Genomic DNA, 22,706 nt, shown 5'->3' with positions numbered 1-22,706 from the left:
AGTGAAATAAAATTAGGAATAACTCGTCTCCTTTTACAGTCACACAAAAAGGATAAATGATCTAAAAATTTAAATTTCTTAACCCGTAGGTTACAAAACCTATTAATGTCAGACATGATAAAAATCAAGGACAAAAACAAACAGAAGAAAGGAATGGAAAAAATGGAATCCACTTACGACCAAAAGCCCGTTGAAGCTAGTGAATACATAAAAAGTAGTCGAAAACTTTGTACTGCATAGTGAATAAAATATGACAACTTTTTACGTCAGGTACGTTGACGACATTTTTGTGCTTTTGGACTCGTCTGTCAGTGACCTTGATAACCTTTTATCCATCTTAAATACTATTGACCCACATATTCAATTTACGGTTGAATTGGAATCTGGTAATCATCTTTCTTTTCATGATGTGTCCATCACTGGTCATGACAATACATTTACAACTACTGTTTTCCGTAAACCCTTTGCTGTTTCTCTCCCCCCTCACAAGTCACAAGTTATCCGTTCATCCTCCTAAACAAAAATTGGCTGCTTTTAGATCTTTTATTTACCGTGCTTTAGCCATTTGTTCATATTCCAATTTACTTTCATCAGAACTGAATTACCTACGAAGTATTGCGGTGGATCGGGGATTCACATTAGATATTATTGATACCATTTATAAGAAGCTATGTAGCTCAACTAACAAAAATATCCAAACACTTGCTCCTGTGAACTATTCGAGTTCCGTTGTCTTACCCTTTTTTCCTAAAAAAACCAAACACTCAGTCTACAAATTGCCAAAATCTTAAAAAAGTTTCATTTTTCCGTCACTTTTTCTCCTGTTAATAAATTAAAATTTTCACAGCTTAAACACCCTGTTCAGAACCTTGACAGATGGGGCATTTACAGTGTTTCCTGCCAGTGCAAATTGGCCTACATTGGGCAGACTCGACGATCCCTCAAATTCCGGATAAAAGAACACGAAAATTACGTCAAAAAACAGGATCTCAAACGCTCCTCTACTGCTCAACATTGTTGGTCCTGCGGTCATAATTTTATTTTTTCTTCCGCCAAAGTTATTCACGAGTGTTCGTCCATTCATGATTTAGATTTTTGGGAGTCATATTACATATGGAAAAATGCTAATTTAATCGTCAATGATTTGTCCAGCACCCCCCCTTTTCCTAATGTTTGGAAGTCTGTTATTTGATTTATTTTTTGTCCGTGACGTTTTCTCCTGAGTGCAACTGTCCTCTGGAGTTCTGACGTAACCTTGACGTCATCGTTTCCGGTACTGCTCTCATATCTTTTACAACTCGTCTCTCATTCCATTGTTCGTCTCGACTGTGTTTTAGTCGGGTGAACCTGTCTTCGTTTTTAATGCACTGATGATGGCACTTGTATTTTAGAGTGCCGAAACAGCTGTTTGCTGGTTTTTTAACCTTTTTTAATTCTCAATTTGTACTTTATATACGTTGTCATATTTTATTCACTTACTTAGAAGTTAGACAATGGAATTTCGTAACATAGCGATTGCAAATAAATTAATAACGTGACGACACAAAAACACTTTCCTTTATCCAATAACTATAACATGAATTTACAATAATATTTACCTAGATGGAGCTACCGATCGTACATTTTCATTTTATGTTCTGTTTAGAGAAACTTTTGTTAATGGCATCGCCTTCTGGAGCGTCATTTCTCTACTTTTCGTTAAATATTACTCTTGATGATCTCTTGCTAAATCTGAAGATTGAATTTAAAAGCTACAATAATATGTTGTAGATTAATTTTTATTTTATTTTATTCAATACATTTAGTTTAATATCTTCACAAAAAATATGCACATTAAATATGAGGAAATGCGTTCTTGTACTTTCATTTACATAAAGTTGTCCTAATATTTTACTCATGAGTATAAGCGTTACTTTGGTATTTCGTAGTACTTTTGTTTGAACTTCATGTAACAAGCAATTGTTGCACGTATGCACTGCAAATAAATCTGCAAGATTTGCTACACTTCGTTTCAGTAAAAGTGACCGCAATGTGTGAATGCGCACTATGTCATGGTCTGAATGATCTCCGTCAGAGAGAAAAAATTTCAAAAGTGTACTAAATGTGTTCTGGATACTGAACCTGGTAAGTCAACACACGGATCCATGCAATAGATGGTGTGTTAACATATTTGAAAACATGTTTGGTTACATTTGGTCGCACTAGCGAAAGTATTGCTTTCTTTGCTGCAAAGGTGATGGCTAGATAAAGATTGGTTGGTTGTACTATTATAATTTCTGTATACACAATAAAAAAAAATATGTAGTTTTTACAGAACATTTTGCTGTATTTTTTCAATCCCCGCAGTCATAAACTTATATGAAAGTACTTTGTGCTATGAAATTGGAACGTGTTTTGTCACGTGCGTCATTTAACCAATAGAAAACTCGAAATTTCTGTGAAGCTACACAAGAATAGTTAGTACACATTAATACCAATTTCAAGATCATCTGAGACAGTGAGAAGAAAAGGGATGCAAGTAGATATTTTCAAGTTTTGAGTAAAACGCGTTTAAAGATTAGCTTCTAGGTAGGCTTTCATTGATTTTTTTTAAAATCATGCTGTATAGCAGCAACTACCATGGCTGCTAGTACCATCTCTTTCCCCAAGACAGAGGAGAGGTTCACTTATCATGTGTACTGGTTATCTCCAAATTTTTAATTTTGCCACTTACATTCCTTTGCTTCTCACTGCCTCATCTGTAATTATTTTTGTTCTGGTCTTGAATAAAGTAAATTACTTATTTATATTAATATTCTTTACATTGCGGAAGTTAGAATTTGCACATCTTTGAGCTTCATATTTAAATGTCTAAGCAGAGGGGAGGTGTCAAAGGGCATTTCTTATGATATACTGTGTATTTAAAAAAAAATCTAAGGAGGTTTTATCAGTGAATTTTGTGTAAACTTTTATATTTCCTTTTTGTTTTAAAAAACACTTAGGAGATTTTTTCTTGTCAATATTTGAAAGTATAATACGTTTGTTTGTAAACAAACCAGGAGGTCGAGCAACTTGTACTTCATTATTTGACTAAACAATTCGCGCGGGGGGGGGGGGGGGGGCTACGGCTTAAAGCTGGTTTCACTAGGATATGGTTGAAGGTGTTTTATTGGAAAAAATAACATATATGGGATTCGAACCTGGGTTCAGGGAGCAGAAGGCATTAAGGTTATGATGTTTCTCAGAAAAATATATTATTGTCTAAAGTTTTTATTTAAGTAAATCATGTCTCATTTTGGAGAGAAAAAAATTCCTGTCATTCAGTACCTAATCAACGGATAATTCGTATTATTATTTGTTGCATCTCATGATTTTGTGAAATTTGAGTCTCACGTTTTATATTTAACACAAATGCTCGGTAAAGAAGAAAAATAATGTTTGAATTTGTAATATGAGCTCGAAGTATTTACTTAAAGTTATATCAACTGTCTTGGTCTAATTTCTGAAAATATTAAAGCTTATATAAGCTTGTACAGATGTATTTGTGTGTCTCAGTACATATATCCGGCTGAAATTGTTAAAAAATAGGGCCGGGAAACAAAAGGTTTAAAACCACTGGTTTAGAAAATAATTCTAAGTAAGCAATAAATAAATATCTTTGTGCCGAGGAATAACAGGAAATATCCACAACGTTGGATATTTCCTGTTAATTCTAAGTAGTTTGCCTTTTTTGTCTTATTTAAATCTATTTTTAATTTGCTGTTCAACATGTTAATAAAAAAAATTATGTTTTGAAAAGTTACCTTGGTTTATTTATGAAAAAAATACAATCAGATGACATAAAAACAAAGAAAGAAAAATATGATGAAAGTTTTGCTTAAAAACGTGCGATTATATATATATATATATATATATATATATATATATATATATATATATATATATATATATATATATATATATATATATATATATATATATATATATATTATATATATATATATATATATATATATATATATATATATATATATATATATATATATATATATATATATATATATATATTGGATAAATAAAAACTGCGTTCTGTTGCAGTTATTAAAGAAAACTTTCAATAATATATATATATTTCATACAATCTATTACTAAAAAGAAAGGTTCAGGAGGCCGACAGACTTTGAAAAACGGAATGATCAGGGCTCTTAATTGAAACTTTCTGATTTTTACATTAATAACGTAGTTTTAGTCCATTTTTTAATGCCCAGGCAAGGGTGTAGGGACACCTCCCCAAGATATGTATTGAAGCTGACGTTTTGAAAAATATGCTTAAACTGTCTTTGGGGTTGTAAAGGAGGGAAGAAGGGCGGTGGGAGGCTTTCTATAAAAATTAATGAAACTAGGGTTTTAAAACTGCAAATTTAGGCCATCTTTAGTAAACTAATGGTAAGAGGTTTAGTAAATGATCTCCTACGAAACTGATTAAATGCTAAATTAAGAAAATCTTTATGTGGCTTAAGGGGGATACTCAACGTATTTTTTTAAAATTTAACTTTAAAAGTATAGGGTATATAGCAATATTGAAACTTCGAACAACTGCAACCCTATTTGATCACTTTTCTTAGGAAACCCTTAACCATCGATCTTGTAATATTTCTACCTACAGTTTTTTACATAGCTTATGTGGAAACTCGTTGAGGGTAAATTACTCATTTTCGGGCACCTTTTAGCCCCTGGCAACCCTGATTAGTTCACATACAACAGGTAAGCAACCTTACTTTAACGTTTTCTTTACAGCTTTTTCCCTTCATTTATGACAACAATTTTTGTACACTTGATGAGGGTAAATTACTCCTTTTTGGGCACATTTTAGCCTCTGACAGCCCTGCTTAGGAACCGGATAAAGGCAGGCAACCTTACTTTATCGGTTTATTTACAGCTTTTACTTTTCATTTATGACAACAATTTCCGGAAACTCGATGAGGGGTAAATTATCTCCCTCATTGAAGACCTTTTATTTCCTGACAACCCTGATTAGTGGCCCGAAAAAGGTAGGCAACCTTACTTAAGCGTTTTGTTTCCATCTTTTACTCTTCATTTATGAAAACAATTTTCGAAAACTCGATGAGGGTAAATTACTTATTTTTAGACACCTCTCAACCCCTGGTAACCCTGATTAGTTCACGGAAAAGATATAGACATTCTTACTTCTACGTTTTATTTACAACTTTTACTCTTCATCTATGGTAACAATTTCAGGAAACTCGATGAGATTAAGGTCAAGCTTAGTGGGATCTTTGACCACTAGGGCGGCACCGATCAATTAAGTTCACGCCATGGTCGAGAGTCAAACCCAAGGCATGGATGTATCTTGCTCTACCAAATTGGTAGCTTTAATGCGTTGCGATTTCATACCTGAAGTTATGAGTTCAAATACAAAGTGTGTCTAAAACATTCGGTGAAAATGAATGGATATTTCATAAACAATGGCAAATAAAAATGCGTCCTTGCGGTAGACATCAATAGAGAGACGGCACGCAGCAGGAAAAATAAGAAACCGAGACAGAATAATCTGGTATGGGCAGTAGGGTGCGTCTTATAATGCACTTTTTAAAAACATTTTGAATTTCTTATGCGGCACCCCTTTAATTGCTTCTTTTTGATGAAAAAACACACACATAAAAGTTTCGTAGAATTTGAACAAAATTTAGAGGTTGCTACCAGCAATTAAAACTGCATTCATTGTGAAAAAAAAAAGAGTAAAATAAGCTCCCAATTTGTATTGCAATATTTGAAATCAGCATGAAATTGGGTTTGTTAGGGTAACCCAAATACTTATTTCCTATACATACATAAAAATAATAAGCATTTCATGGTTGCTATGTTATAATAATGTCAAACAAAAAGCATGCAAAAGTTCGACTACGCCATTCATATCAAATGTTTACAATTTCAGTCTTTTACATCCACCAATATTGTAATTTTTCTCCCTTAGTTACTAGTATGTCAGATATACAAACCTTTTTCTGATTGTTACTCATCATCCAAACTATTTGATAATATCTTTTCTAAAACTTGATGAAAAGACCCTTATGGAGAAATATCTGAAAGTTAGTAATAAAAAATAAAATCCTCAATTTTTTTCCTTTGGTTTTAGTTCTACAGCATCTGCTGTACAATGTTTCATTGGAAGAGTTATTCTTTAAGATTTCGTTAAGAAATAGGCCAATTTGGAGTGTGTTTCTTCAGAAATGTAGCCTTCAAAGCAAATAAAAGCAACATCCTCTTCTGACAAGTAGATGTCAAATAAAGCTACTTGAAACAACAATTGAAATTTTGGCATTTTCCTTCTTGATAGTGAAAATGCTTTTCAACAACATGAGACCAAATCTAGATAAACTTTAATGCAAATTCTTGTTCTTCAGGATCAGTCGAAGTACATTCAGTTACAACAGAGGCTAAAACAACTACACTTTCACGAAAGTTGATACAGATTCTTCATGATTTTCTTTCTTTCAAAGTTTCTTCTTTTTGTGCAAGTTCTCTTGCCTTTTTAAATAGAGATTTATTAGTTACCAATTTTGCCTTGTCATCCTAGTTTTCGTTCAGTCAGAAATAATTTCTCGTCTGGAATTGAAATCTTGCATAAAGTATCACCAGCAAGAGCAATGTCAAGCAAATAATCTAATGATAGATTCCAATAATTTTGTTTTTGATTGCCGAAATGGGATGCTTTTACTTGACTTTCTGAGTTGCTAACTAACAACTTGCGTTTCTTTGAGTTAACTAACAGTTAGTTAAGAGGTTGAGATTTGATTGTAGCTATAGTTAACATGATTTAATAAAGTATAAAATAATTACAAAGTCAATAACAATCTAAGTTATCATTAATTAATGACAAACAGGTTACATAAATACATATTATAATAATCAATGCAAAAAAATAAGTTTTCACAATTTTTTCAGCAATGGTCGCAACCTCTAAATATTATTCAATTTATAATTTTAAGATATGTGAATTTTTTTTTCATCCAAAGGAACAAAATGAGATAATGCCTCATGAAAAAATAACACCTTTAAAAATAAGACGCACACTAATGGGCAGTCGAATAGTGTATGCTTGAAAACTCACGTCATACAGAAATGGAGAAGCGGATAAATGTTAAATTAAGCAACGAATTGAGAAAACAGCTACAGAAACGCATGCAATTCTAATCCAGGTGTATGAAGCAGACGCAGCGAGCAAAAAATATGGGTACGACTGGTTTTGACGTTTTTGGAAGGTAGAGGAAACCGCGGAGCACGAACCACGTTTAGGTCGACCCCTCAACAAGTGTCATGTCCAAACATCTTGCAACTGTTATCCCCACCCACCGTACTCGCCTGATCTGGCCCCTGCAGACTTCTTTCATTTCCGTGTCACAAGAGTGTCATAAAGGTTACACAATTTGTAGACATCTGGCAACGAGTGATGTCTGTGCTTCGGTCGATCCCAAAAGAAGATTTTGCTGACTCATTCCAGCAGATTTATCAACAATGCAATGAGAGTATTGAGAGCAATGGATATTACTTTGAGGGTGATTTAGCGGGCATTTTGTTTTCATCTTTCCTTTCGTTTGTTTTCTACTTCCATTCACCTTTTTTTTTTTGACCCTTGTTGAAGTAACCTCTTTCGATTAGCTTGGAAATAAGTGCAATTAATTAAAATGAGTGGCATAATGAAACTTCCGTGATAGTGATGTATCGTCGCCTCAAAGCAATACTGATACATCTAATCCCAGAAAAAATACCGCGATATCCTGTTGTTGCTCTGAGGAAACGATATGTACTTTAAAATACTCATTTCTAGGCACAAACCTGAAAATAAAAATCGTTGCTAGTAGAACTATAGTTTATATAAAATAAGTTAATATTTATTTTATTCGGGGTATTTAATAAGCTTTCATTTTTTATTTAATAAATTACTTAAAACAACTTCGGAAGTTGTATGAACTATATATACGAACGCAATCAATAATTGTTGAAACTGAATTAACGTCATGTAGGAACAGGGCGGAATCGATATTTGCAATTTGTCTCCATATCAACATTTTCAAAAATAATGAGTAACTTCGCCTTTCTCCGGAATTAGTTTCGAATAGAAGTTTATGAATTTAATGATGTAGTTTTCGAGTAAATCATAGTTGTGGTATTTAAGCTTTTACGTCTCGAAGAATGATATGGCTCAAGCATTGTCGTCATGGTTTATTCAAAGTATGATTTATGGTTTGTTAAATATGTATGTAACGACTCAGCGATCTAAAGTTTGCAAATCTGAAGAAATCAACCTTAGCTTGTGCTATTTCATCTGCATATTGTTGGTTAAAAAAAAATCACACATATACGATAGGTTTTTTTTTTATATTTTTTTAAATGACATTTGACATTTTTCGTTCATTGTCTTTATTTCCGAATCAGATTGGTTTTAAGTAATAAGTAAAACATAACATAATATATTTAGTGGCCATATATATATATATATATATATATATATATATATATATATATATATATATATATATATATATATGTATGTATACTCCTGTTTGAAAATTGCAACACAAAGTAGGAGCCATAAAAAGAGATAGAAATTAGTATTTTGTGTGGCCACCACGCGCCGCAATAAGAGCTGCTACACGACACGCCATTGAGTGAAACAAAGTTTAAAGATCTGCCTGCAGAAGAGTATTCCATATTGTTCGGATGCGCAACCAAAGTTCGTCTGTCGAAGCAACAGGACGAGGATCACGAGCGAGACGCTGCCCAAAGAAATCCCACACACGTTCAATCGGTGACATATCCGGGGAATATGCACGCCAAGGAAGAAGCTGCACATGCTGAGAATCAAGGTAGGATTTGACAGTCCTGGCGACATGCGGACAGGCTGCTGGAATACAGCCCCTGTCAATCCATGCAGGAAAGGAATACCTTGGGGCTGTAAAACTTCGTTTATGTATCAGGTACTGTTCAAATTGCCCACAATTCGTAGCAATTGTGATCGTCCATGATATGCAATGGCACCCCAGACCATAACTCCGGGTTTTTGTCCACTTTGGAATTCGAAAATGCACTCTGGAATGTGCCGTTCACCTTCGTAGCGCCTGACACTAATTCGGTCATCATGGTGCCACAAATTGAAGCGGAATTCTTCAGAAAAGACAACCTGCTGCCAATCAGGACGACAGCTCCTGTGCACCTTGACCCATTGTAGTCGCAGGCGGTGATGGTTTTGCGTGAGAGGAATCCTGTATAAAGGAATCCCTGCTCGCAGCCCACGCTGCAGCAGAACTCTTCGAATTGATGAAGCACACAATGAAACACCTGTAGCTGTTGACCACTGTGCTGCCAATTGTCTAGAAGAAGCTGTGCGGTCCGTCAGCGCCATACGCACCAGGTGTCTGTCATCGCGAGCTGACGTCACATTTCAGGGTCCACTCCCGGATTTCCGAGCTGTCTGACCCTCGTCCGTCCACTGCTTCCAAACACGCATGATTTTACTGCTGTTACGCTGCACACGAGCGGCTACTGCTCAATAAGACAATCCAGCTTCACGAAGGCCGACGATTCTGCCCCGTTCGAACTCCGAAATTTGCTCAAATTCCGCTTTCTTTCGTCGATGAGGCATAGTAAAGATTCAGTTAACGTTTACTCTAACATATAACCACCGAAAATCATACACGCCTCGCTACAACCCTCTATTTATATTCGGTTTGATCCGCCGCTCAGAGAGCGTTGCTCAGCATACGCATGCGCTACCGGTCTGCAATTCTTTTCATTTGCATATCCCCTACTTTACATTTCCTGTAATTTTCAGCTCACTCGCGTAAGTTTTTCGTGGTGCTGCAATTTTCACAAACAGGAGTGTATATTGATACCAACTCATACTATTGTCGCTAAATTTGTCGGCAGCTTAGCGACAAATTTTTCGATTTTTTTAAAAAGTTTCTTTTCAATTTGGCCACTGTTGGTGATATTTAGAGAGTAAACTATTGAATCAGATTGAAATTGTCAATAATGGGAAAATGAAATTAAATTGGAGTAAAAGGAAGTCATGTGATGCACACATCAGCTCGTTTATTAGAAACTATGGTACATCTATGGTTTTCTAAATATGAAGTTATTGCCATCTATATATATAAAAATCTCGTGTCACGATGTTTGTTCGGGGTAATCTCCGAAACTACTAAACCAATTTTCATCAAATTTCATACTTATCTGTAATTTGGTCCAACTTAAAAGATAGGATTGTTTTTATTATTTGTTATTGCAAATAAAATGTTTATTATACATTAATAGTGTGGGTTGATTGTTTGGTTCTGTAAATTCTTAATAGATGGCGCTGTAAGTTAATTCATCCTCAAAAGTTTTATTTTTAAGTTAATTAAAATTTACAAATGATACTATGTTACGGATATTGATGGTTATCAATAATATCGCCGTAGAAAGGAGGAGTATTGAGGCCATACTTTTCAATGTAAAAAATAAAATTATTTACCAATGTTCTACGCAATTTTACATGCACTGTAAAAAAACCCAGAAATGTCACTGAGTATTTCCGTGGATTTGTTAGGATTTCACAGGTCATCAACAATTTTATTTGCAAATCACGTATCTGCGTCAAAACGTTTCCTGAATTGCTACAAACTTCACGAATGCAGTCTTCGCACTGTTGCAAAAAATATTTTAGCTCCCAGTTTAAAGATTAACTGAACGTATTTATTCAGTGTACCGGCTTCCGGTCAATTGCGTTTCCATCTGCACTGCCTAAAAGCTCCCAGAGTAAGAGAGAATGAGTCTTTGGATTCCGTAGCTACGCAGGCGAGTTAGACTTGAGGTACTTGCTTGCAAGTCTGTCTTACCTTTCGCCATGCTTGCAGCGTGATTGTTGGAGCTTTCTTTGGAAAGGAGAGAGGTGTCAAGCTTTGTATTCAACTTACCCAATTTTTTTCTGGCGGTTCAGCGACACGACTGTCTTTTAGCCTAGGATTGTACTGAATTCTTGAAAAAGATTCCAGGAATATTAGTGAAGAACTGACTTCACTATCGTCGTCGTGGTCCGTCCAGATTGACAAAACTCCCAATGGAAGGAGGTGAATCTCTAGATTCCGTAACTTTCCAAGAGTAACAAGCAAGTGGAATACTTTGTGCATGCTTCCAAGTCAATCTTAGCAATGGCTATGGTAGCAACAATGCTTTTGGTACTTTCTTGGTGAGTCGAAAAATGTGACAAGCTATTATTGCCCATTATTTTTCAGGACGTTTCTTAATTGTTTTTACAGCGCTGAATAAAATCAAAAAAAAAAAAAAAAAAAATCATGGAAGCCACGCAAACGAAGAACACAACATTCATCAATCTCGGGCATAATTAAAAATTAAAGCCAAGACATTGGGACAAATACTCCATCCAAAACAAAACTGTGCATCCAAAACAAAGTGAATGTTGTTTTTGCGTTTTTTTTCGTTAAACATTCCCGGACAGACGGGAATAATTGCGGACCGTTAATTGTCGAGTGTTTAATACATATTACGATGCATTTCGCGAATTGTAATTATTGGTAGCACAAAATCATTGAGAGTTGCATTTTCTTCTGCAGGTTTTGCATAACGAGAAACAGTATTCGTCATTTGTTTAAGATAATTTTGACGACATAATATCCAACACAATCATCATTTCTGTGGGGAAACTATATAAATTTTATGCTTGAAGATGTACTCCATAGAGTAAACAAACACACCGATATCCAAATCTAGATTAAACACCAAACATGTATAATGAAGCTTTAGTGTTGATTGAAGATTTATACATTTCAATTTCAAATTCGTTGTTTAGTCATTATGGTGTGATATCATCTGATCGATTGATCACCGATTTATTTAACACTGATTTACAACGAGAAAAAACAGTGCATGACGCTGTCTTAGCTACAATTATTGTGAATAATGCGCCATTACTGACAGCTGAGAAAAAAAAATCATAATCAGATTGTGCTGACCATTGATGCTGAACAAGGCTATACAGTTGTCGATGAAAACAAAGCCGTAAACATTCCAACTGAATTTTTAAATTCTTTGGATATACCAGGAATGCCATTAGACTATTTCCGATTGAAAAGTGGTTTACCAATAATTTTTTTCGCAATTTAAACCCACCTAGAGTATGCTACGGTACAATTTCTTCATCAAAATTTCAACAATTTTGACGGAAAAATTTAAAGGAGAAATTTTTGTTGCCACGTAATCCATTTATAGCGTTATAATTTTCAAACATATTCGGAAGGCTTCAATTTCCGATTTGTTTAGCTTTTGAAAAGACCATAAATAGATCTAAAGAACAAATAATGTCTACTTTCGAATTGGACTTGAAACGCACATGTTTCTCTCATGGGCAACTATCTACCGCCTACTTACAAGTGGGAAAGTTATCATACCTATTCGTATTAGCAAAATACAGGTTAAACAAGAATATTGTGCACAACTTAGTGCTTAGATAATTTTCAGTTTTCAAGTGATAGTTTTCGAATAAATCGAAGTCAATGTTATCTACCTCATTTATAAATTTAATTTCATATGTTTTTAATTTAGTTAATGTATTTTGTAAAGAAGTTATTGATTACAAACTATAGAGAAATCTGAGATGAATAGAATGTAGTGTACATTCTAAAAGTGTATGTTGGTTTATGCTTAATTTCTGAATTCCGATATTTTACAATCAGTTTCGATATTTACTATCACTTTCAAGTTATTTTGCTTTGATTTATGGCCGAAGTTATACTAGCAAAATTTACTAAGCATAACTAAGCGTAAGTATAGTTCTTTTACCATTGAACCTTTTAGTTAATACTTACTAAATTGAATAAGTACTTACCTCAGACCAACACGCCCATTATCAATCTCATATGTTTTAAAATTGGCTAGACTATTTTAAGCTTCCCTAAAAATATTAATCAGATTTTATTAAAATATTGAGTAAAAGAATATTTTAATCCAACTACTTCGCCACAGCAACGCGTGGCTGGGTCAGCTAGTTTACTTATAAAAAAGGAAATATTTTAATCAAGTAAGTTAATATAAGTAGACATTTCTTGTTGTAGTAAGCTAAGAACTGTCCTTTACTTGTACCTGAGCAATCTAGAAATACAAATGAAGGTCAACGAATCAGGGCATTTTTAAGAAATAAATAAACTATCAGTTAAAAACTAATTCGCCAATCAAGCATGTTTAATTGGCAAGTTGTTGTTGGTGTGTCCGTAATAAACTACTACGGAAAGGTTGGTGAAATTGCCTCGAAAGGTTGGACTTCTTTATTAACAGACAAGACAAAACAAGAAAGATTTACAGCACATAGAGAGGAATTAACACCCAGAGTACCGGCGGGAATCAAACCCGCAACCTCGGCATATGAAGTGAAGCTTCTACCATAGAGCCACGGAAGCCCCAATAGGCAAGTTGTTTTCCATTCTAATAAAATACTATGAAAATAGTTATTATTTAATAGTAATCTTTAATGATCTAAGAAAATTAAACGAAGGCAGCAGAAACTTTAACAGAAATATGAGAAATTTTAAGACAGTGAAGCTAAGGACGTGACGTAAAATATGAAATTGTCTGATTATGCATTTCAATTATAAAATCCAATTTATCTTTTACATTTGATTTCTTAACGTCAGATAAGATATTTACAGCTGAGAAAGTGCCTTAGGGTAAACACTTTAAGTTTTCTCACACCTATGATAACTTTTGTAGAAACTTTCATATTGATTAGAAAAGCTAATGGGTCTTGTTTCGGCAGATCCTGGAAAACGGAGGCAAGTTACAGAGAATCATAAACTGCGAAGCTTCACTGCATGTAATTTCGATTTAATGGCTATCAAATAATCCTGTCTAACCTGATAAACAGTTTTCTGAAATCAATATTGCATAGTGACAGAGAAAACGAGGGCTGAGTGATCTTTTCCATTAGTAGCAGAATCATTAAATTTTCTGAAGAAAAAAATTGACATATTGATTAGAGAGAAGTGTAGATTCCAGTAGTGCATGAGTAAATATGTTCCTTTAAATGATGCTTAAAATTTGAGTAACAGTTATTTTTCAGAATTTTGAGATTTGCTATTCTAGTAAAGTTCACTCCTGCATATTTTTTTCAATTCCCATTTTTGTATGCGTCTAAAATTACTCTTATCGTTTTCAGTAAGTGACAAAACTGTATTCTGTAATTTTATTACTCGCTGCAATTTTTGCTTCGGAAAGTTTAAAGATTCCTGATGTTACGTAACTGAAATCATATTTTAGCAATGTATATAGAAGTTAAAAATAATTCATAAATCATTTTTAATGTGTTTTTAGTGATTGCAGTGTGGCACAGTAATTTTCGAAGTTCATCGTCAGCGCGTATAACTAATATTATTTCATCATTTTCTTGGATGTGATAAGATAGTAAAAAAAAAAAAAAAAACAAACAAACAAACGGAGATACGGTGTAGAGTACGTCTATAAGAAAAGAAGCTTGAATCAAGTTCTATAATATATGTATATATATATTACACATGAATAAATTGACTTCAAAACACATCTTTTAGTAGAAGACGCTAAAAATTATTCAATTGCGTCAGATTTATTGACAGAGCGATTTTTCAGCGCAAAGGAATTTACATACAGGTATTTTTTTTCAATGCTCTTGCATTTTATCCTGATGATTTTTTTTTTCAGATTCAGGTGAGGGATATGTAAGCTATCTTATAAACTTGTCTTTCTAAAAATGTTTGACATTTTTTTTAAATACTTCAAAAGATTCCGAAAAATGAAATTTAGAAATACATCTTCCCAAAGGAGGAGCTGAATGGAAGAGTTTGTTTGCTTTTCATTAGAAAAATATGTGATTTTCGGAAAATCTGAAATTTTTTTGAACTACCTGTTTTTTTTTTTTTTTTTTTTTTTTTTTTCTTTACGGGAAGATTTTTTAGTACGGTGCTATAGTGATGATATAAATACAATGTTGTAAAGTTTCGACTTTTCAATTGAGAATTTCGCTCCTATGTCAATTTCTTTTCTGAACTCTTTTTCTTTACTTTAATCGTATCTTTTATCACAACTAAAAATATCTTCATTTGTAGGGTTAACGAAAAACATAATTATTATATGTTTATCCCTTAAAAAAAGTGTATTTCCTCATAAATGTAACTCAACATATTACTCCACTCAACTCTTCAATTGTTTTACTTGAAAAATGCAAACTTCAAGAGAAAAATTAATAAATTAATATTTAAAAATATGAATAATCGAAAGCAAAAGTATAACACGGCAGTGATACAGTGTACTAGCTCAAATTAAAAAAAAAACACATTCAAGAATTTTTGAAACATTTTTTTGCTGTTAAAAAGTCTTCCAAAACAAACGTTAAAAAATCAAATGCTCCCATTTTAAAGTTTATAATACAATTGCAAAAATTGTAATAAGAACATTTTTATTTACCTTTCAGAAGTGCATCGCTCACTTTTGAGGATATTTCAACTGTTTGACCAAGTTCATCATTTATGTCGATTCCTTTCTTCGCTGGTTCAGAAACTCGGGCTCAAATCTCAGGAACGTTTCGCCAATTTGACGAAAAATTTAATCAGCGCTTTTTTTCGCAAAGCCATTTTCCCCAATACTGCGCAAATTTCCTGCGGTTTGTGGTTGTATTTCTGAGATTGTTTTATTGCGTGCAAAGCTTTTAGTTAGTTGCATAGTTTACTCAACAGCGTGTGAACGTAATAACGTTCAAATGTATAATTTGTCATGAAAAGATGAGTTTAATAACCAATAACTGTCTGAAAAAAAAAAACGTTAACATGGTGTGTTATTTACGAAAGTTATTACCAACACTTGCTATACTAAAGACGTTTCAAGTCCAAGTTTAGCTAAGCGAAAAATGAAAACTTTTATTTTCCGTAAGCGACGACAATTTCATCTGTCAGGTCCTGCTGAAGTAAAAAAACAAAATATTTGTTTCAAAAGTTCTTACCCGTGACAGAATACTTCAGAAATAGCATTGTTTCATTAAACTTCGTAAAAAAATGGCAGGAAATCTTTATGCATGTGAAATTCAAAGTTTGCGGCGATTTAGTTTTGCTTCATTTTTATTGAGCAATTTAATCCCGATTACTTTCATTAAAGCAAAATTTTCTGAATTGCAACATGCTGCACAGACCAGAGTTGCATGGAAATATTTTAATTGAAACATTTAAGATGTCAAGGAAAATAAATTGTTCGAATTTATACTTTCTTAACATTCTTTAAATATAACCAAATTTCATAGAAAAGTACTTTTTTACTCAGAAACCATGTAAGTTAGTTAAATTCAGTACGGAATAAATCTTAATTAGTTTCAGTTTCTCAGACAGGGAAGCATAGGACTTAGCAGTTTAGAGCTACGGTGGATTAAAATTAATGAGTCAGTTTCACATTACAAAATTGATTTTATTTAACAATATTTTAAATTTAATGAGGAAAAATTTAGGGAATAATATTACTTGTTGTGTAAAGGCACCATATTTTGTCTCCCATCAACTTTTTGGCCTCTGATTAGCATATGTTGCAATCAATTAATCACCTCAAAAAATAAATAAACTATAGAGCACCACCAACTAAGCTTACATATTGTATTTAAGCACAACCGCAAGAAACACCATTTGTTTTCAGTTAAGAAACAGTTTAAAGATGCATTTTTAAAAAAATTGAAAAATCAGGATTATCCATTTTAACGAGAAACACGTTGGACGTCTACTGCAAAAATTCGTGTAAATAAACTACTACTCGAGAAAACAATTTCCAACTTTCATACGAACTTATGAAAAGTGCACCGAGGCCGGAAACACACATTTTTGCTGTTTCGAACGCCATTTCTGTGTCAGGCCAAGAACTTTTTACCTTGCCCTCGTATTTAAAGAAAAACATCTCAAATTGTGCATTTGTTTCTACAAAATATTTAATTGACGAATGCAAGATAAGTTTTTCAAGCCTCCAAAAAAGAGTCACAAATTATTATTTGTCCTTTACCTTGGAGCTTATTTTGTGTTTGCCACGAAGCGCATTCAGAACAAAAATACATTTCTCCATGTTTGTCTTCATAAAAAAAGTTTGTTGTACACAGGATACTCTGCATCAACTTCTGTTACAAACTTGGTAAGGGACGAAAATAGGAGCACCATTTTTGACAATATGGCGGTTTCTTGCTCTACGTGAAATGAAAACATAACAAAGAGCTCAGATAATTCAGTTTGCAGCTTATCCTAAACAAATATGTTAAATACAACTAAATAAATGCCTTCTAATGAATCAAAAAGAGCATTTACAAATGGTATTACGACAGCTTAAATTTAAAAAAAAAATCAGAATAAGTGCTCCGAAACAGCAATGCGGTGAACTAGACTCCTGAAACTTCCAAGAACAAATAGTGTTCTTTACCGCAACCAGGAAAACGAATATCACCGATGAAGACACCTAGTGGTAGATCAGAGAAACTTAAGCGGACGGAATTAGGCATGGGGACGAAATATGTCCACTTTACCCGACGTTTAATGGTGTGTGCTTTAAAGTTATCGTGAAAGAATTTGAGATGCAGTTCCTGACAAAAGTCGTTCTTTCTTGTAGAAAAAAAAAATTAAACGTCTAGTAATGGTATCAAGGTGATTCTTTTCTATTGTATCTCAGCTCTAACGTAGAAGGTCTGAACAAAAGCTTAGTCTAAGAAAAAATCCGAGTTCAGCTAAAAAAAAGTCAAATGGAAACTTTAGGTAATTTTTCAAAGCAACATAAACTTAAAAAAAGAAAGAAAGAAAATAGCTCATAGGTATGTATGAAGAATTATTCTCAATGCTCTGAGTCTAAAAGATTTTGATTGCACATATACATTTCCTATCCTCAGATATCTTTCCAGAATACCTAATTGCATTTTAATGTAGACTGTAGATCCATAAGTCGCTGGTTCGCACCCTGCTCGACGAACCATTTGCAAGTTTAACTAAATGTTTAATTTCCGAAGATGCACCCTTGAAATTTGTGGCATTTGAGTGACAATGCCACAAATTTCAAGGGTGCATCTTCGGATATTAAATATTCAATTAAACTTACAAAAACTAATCCAAACAAAGTCATTAACCCCGTCTCCAAAACATTCCCCTATGAGGGCTTTAAATGTTTTGAAAAACCATTTTATGTTTACAGCCCCAAAAATAGCGAAAAATCATATGCTATTATAATAGCATGATTTTTGGCTTTTTCCGGCAGTAAAAATATAAGAATTTTTTCAATTAATTAGATTTGTGCCATGTATTATAATAGCGTATAAGTTTTCGCTATTTTTGGGGCTGTAAATATAAAATAGTTTCTCAAAACGTGAAAAGCTCCCATAGGGGAATGTTTTGGAGACGGGGGGAATTGCTTTGATTGGATTAGCTTTTGCAAGTTTAATTAAAAGTTTAATTTCCGAAGATGCACCCTTGAAATTTGTGGCATTGTCACTGAAACACCCTTGAAATTTGTGGCATTGTCACTGAAAATGACTGAGCTTTTTCCACGGCGAGAAAAAAAGCGCTTCAAAGTAGCCATAAGAGCATTAACTTTCAAGTCGGTTACAATTTCAAAGTGAACGCTTCAGTTACCAAACAGATGAATATTGCAATATAGATTTTTTGATAAGTTCCCTTTCTTTGTCCTTTAAATTTTATTTAAAAGGATCCACAAAAATCAAGACCCACATTCGGAAATGGGGAACTAGGCTTTATTCTTTCATATGGAAGTTCTCCCATGATTTGACTTACACTAGAGGGTTTTACTTTGAAACATCTTACACGTTCATGTGCAATTTTTCGTGCAGTGTTACGTCCATTTAATTACCAATAATGTTGTCTAACGGTATTTAGTAGACCCTGAGAACCAGCATGTAAACTACATAAATGAAAGAGCAGAAAATAAGATCTTGGTTAAATTTCATTTTTAGGCAAAATGAGATGGTGTTTCTGATCATAGGCAAGATCAGAACTGGACAATCGTCCTCCAACTCTTAATAAACCATTTTGGTCTAGAAAAGGGTTAAGAAACCTTAACGGACCCTTGAGCTGCACTGGAAGTGATTTCTTTAAAGCTTTAACTTCAGCAGGAAAATTCTTACCTTGAAAATAGTTGATTAAAGCATACTTAGCATCTTTAAATTCTTTAGTAGACAGAGCCCCATTTAACTTGCTTACATTTCTACAATGATTTACAAACCAAAAAGTAAATGCTACAATACGAATTTTTTTTAACAAAATTATTGGACAAATTTACAATATAATGAAAGAAATCACATTCATTACTTGAAATTAAACTAGGAGAAATGTCAACCTTAAACTCTTGTTTGAATGGTTTTTTGAAATTTTCATCGAAACTGATGTCAAAATTTTTGAGCATTGATGAAACATCAGGACCATTAAACCACAGTTGACAGTCAAGTAAAGATGATGCATCTAAAAAACGTGACAAAACATCAGAGGAATTAATTTCAGATCGAATGAATTTCCACTTGCAATTTGCAGACAGCTCTTGAATTTTACTTACTTTATTTGCAACAAAAGTTTTGAGCGAGTGCGGTGATGTCTTGATCCAGTTTAGAGCAATCGTAGAATCCGACCAGAGATTTATTTCAGCTATTTGCATCTTGAGAGACTGGATTACTTTGCGCATAAATTTCTCTAAGAGCAGACAGGCGGATAATTCTAACCTAGGAATGGTTAGTGTTTTGATAGGAGCAACTCTCGATTTGCTACAAAGAAGTCGGCTGGAACTCTCACCGGTTTTTGAGTAAACTTGTGTGTATATGACTGCACCAAATCCCTTTTCAGATGCGTCACAAATTCCAGTGAGAGCAATTATTTTATAATTTGGAGTTAGTACGAACCTTGGTATTTTCAAAAATTTGATAATAGAGAGCTGTTTAATAAACGAGAGCCATTCTTGCAGAGTAAGAGTTGGCAAAGGATCCTGCCAGTCTAGCTGAAGGAGCCAAAGCTTTTGCAAAACAAAAAACTTGGCTTTTCTTATAAGGGGTCCCAATAATCCAAGTGGGTCGAAAAGACGAGCTATTTGTGAAAGAACATCACGCTTTGTAGGCTTTGTACTAGCTGCTATAGCAACCTTGAAACAAAAGTCATCACTAGAATTGTTCCATAAGACTCCTAGAGTTTTCACTGTTGCTTCAGACTTCTTGCCGAATGAGAAAACTTCCGAGCTATAAGGTATGTTAGAACTGCACCACTTATGAAGCGTCATGCCTTCCCGTTGAAATAGCTCAACTAAATCATTTTGAAGTGTCCTAAGCTCTTGTTCGTTAGAAGCGCCAGACAAGCAGTCGTCCGTGTAAAAGTCATGCAAAAGGATGTCAGACGTCTTTTTGCTCGTCTAATGCTAACTCCTTTAGCAGTTCCATACGTAACAGTTTTTAAACTAAAAACTGACACAGGTTTACTAATGTCTTGCTTCCAGAGTATTTTTTGAAAGTGAGTTTGATCCGGGTTGATTTCAATTTGACGAAACATTTTGCTAATGTCAGCGGTAAATGCAAACCAGTGCTTTCAAAAGCGTAGCATTCAAGCTAAGAGATCATCATGAATAACACCTCCTTTATAAAGAACATCGTTCAAAGATATATTTAAATTGCTTCTCTGACTTGCATTGAAGACTACGCGAAGTTTAGTTGAAACACTTTCAGGACGCAGAACCCCATGATGAGTAAGAAAATATTCTGAGTCTTAGATATCCTGAGAATCAACATTTTTTTCCATGTGACTCAAAGTTTGATATTCGTCTAGAAATTCAGTATAAATGGCTTTTAATTTAGGATTCGCCATAATTTATCGAGTCTCTTGGAAGCGATTTGTTTTGAGTTGCCTAAATTTATTGTGTTTATATCCGATCTGAAGGATAACGAAACCACATAACGACCATCGGGTTTTCTGTAATGAGTTTTCGTGAAGTAATCTTCACATTATTTGAGCTCATCACTTATAGGCTTTTCACTATCCGGAACATGTTCTACATTCCAAAATGATTTTAAAGTGTTGTCTAAAGATACCATACTTTTAGTTAGAAAACAGTGAATGTCTTGATTGGGGTTTTCATTTGAATTTGGAATGGAACCACTAACATTGACCAAAAACTGTTTCTTGCAAAAGTAGATTACTTCCATGAATTTTAACTATATTAGGCATTAAAATATCAAAGAAAAATTCACGGCCTATCAAGCAATCAATTTCCGAGCAATTGCACCAGTTAGGATCAGCAAGTGTAATATTAGAAGGAACATTTAAATAACGAATGTCAATTCTTTTCGAAGGATGACATTTAATAATTTCTGAAGTAAATAATAAATCAACATTTTGTTTGAAACTGCCTAGGAGGTTAGAAACTTGAGCGCAGTAACGAAATGTGACACTTTAGAAAATGAATTATTAATACCAGTAATTTGAACATTTATTTTTTTCTTTACTAATCCAAGACCGTTAGCAATCTTTTTAGATATAATTGAGTTTTCAGAAGCTGAGTCTAAAACACATCTAACTGGAATTTTCTTGCCATGTTTATCAGCAATGAATATTACGCATGAGTTAATTAAACCACTACTTTGTGTTTTCGTAGTTGAAATAAGCAAGTTTGTAACTGAAGATTCATTGACTAAATTTTTTTCCACAGCTGAAATAAACGAGTTCGTAACTGCAGATTCATTGAATGAATTCCTTTCTTCTTTCCTTGGCGTAAACATTTTTCGATTCTCCTTCGAAAACCAGCAAAGAAGTGACGAATGAAAAGCGGTTTTATTTTGCGAAAGGCACTTTGAGCAGCGAAATTCAGATCTGCAATTTGAATCAGTGGTATGATTCAAGCATCGAGGACATATATTATGCGTGTTCACAAATTCAATACGCTCCGATAAAGACTTATCCTTGAATTTAGGACATCGGTGTAATTTGTGGATTCGTGCACACTCGCAAGGATTAATTTTTCCTTTTGTTACAACTGATTTGGATTTGCCATCGAAATTTGGTTTTTGCTTTTTGGGAAATGATTGTTTACTAGTGGAAGAACAATTTTTTAGCCCATCTAAAACTCTATCTCGTTGTTTTAAAAATTCTAGAAATTTATCAAAAGTGGGAATTTCCGTAGATTTGTTTCACATTTCAAATATTTTCTTGGATTCTCGATCTAAATTCTGACTTAATACATTCAATAGAAACACATCAGATAAATTGTTTCTATCGAACACAAATTTTGAAGTGAGCGAAAAGATGTCTTTTTACATTGTCAACAAGCAATCTTAATTGGTAGGAGTTCTCATGAACTTTTTCAAAATTAATTAAGCTAGTTATATGTGCATCAAAATAGAACGTTTGTTCTCATAACGACTATTTAGCGCTTTAAATAGCGAATCTTAGGTATCTTGGGGACTTTCAATAAGCTTAGCATCGGCTTTTAACGAAGCCCTCAAATAACACATTTTTTTTTGAGTATCGTTTAAAGCATTATTTTCTCCTATAATGATAGTGAATTGAGTTTTAAAGGTCTGATAATCTTCATATTTACCATTAAATGTTGGTAAAAGAAGGTCAGGAATTTTCATATTAGCTTTAATGTTTCCATTTTTAATTTCATCATTATTCAATTTAGAAAGTAAAATTTTA

The 22,706-nt window shown here is 33.6% G+C and overlaps 1 protein-coding gene across 1 annotated transcript; it reads right to left on the bottom strand.

The window, feature by feature from the left end:
- Window positions 1-18,977: 18,977 nt before the first annotated feature.
- LOC129218737 (uncharacterized) lies at window positions 18,978-20,301 on the bottom strand. Its single transcript, XM_054853061.1, has 2 exons — window positions 19,350-20,301; window positions 18,978-19,276 (listed from the first exon to the last, which is right to left on the bottom strand). The coding sequence occupies exons 1-2, from the start codon at window positions 20,299-20,301 to the stop codon at window positions 18,978-18,980; spliced, it is 1,251 nt and encodes a 416-aa protein (XP_054709036.1).
- Window positions 20,302-22,706: the final 2,405 nt, after the last annotated feature.

This window comes from Uloborus diversus, chromosome 3 (genome assembly GCF_026930045.1).
Source record: "Uloborus diversus isolate 005 chromosome 3, Udiv.v.3.1, whole genome shotgun sequence".
Classification (NCBI taxonomy): domain Eukaryota; kingdom Metazoa; phylum Arthropoda; class Arachnida; order Araneae; family Uloboridae; genus Uloborus; species Uloborus diversus.
The sequence above is the reverse complement of the archived record's forward strand: the minus strand, read 5'-3'. Positions and strand labels throughout refer to the sequence as shown.

What these genes read in the sequence shown, in the direction of transcription:
- LOC129218737 (XM_054853061.1), bottom strand. Translation starts at nt 20,301, where the DNA reads ATGACGCTTCATAAGTGGTGCAGTTCTAACATACCTTATAGCTCGGAA. An exon ending in TTCTCCTAGTTTAATTTCAA is followed by an intron (nt 19,277 to 19,349) that starts GTAATGAATGTG and finishes TTCGTATTGTAG; the next exon opens with CATTTACTTTTTGGTTTGTA.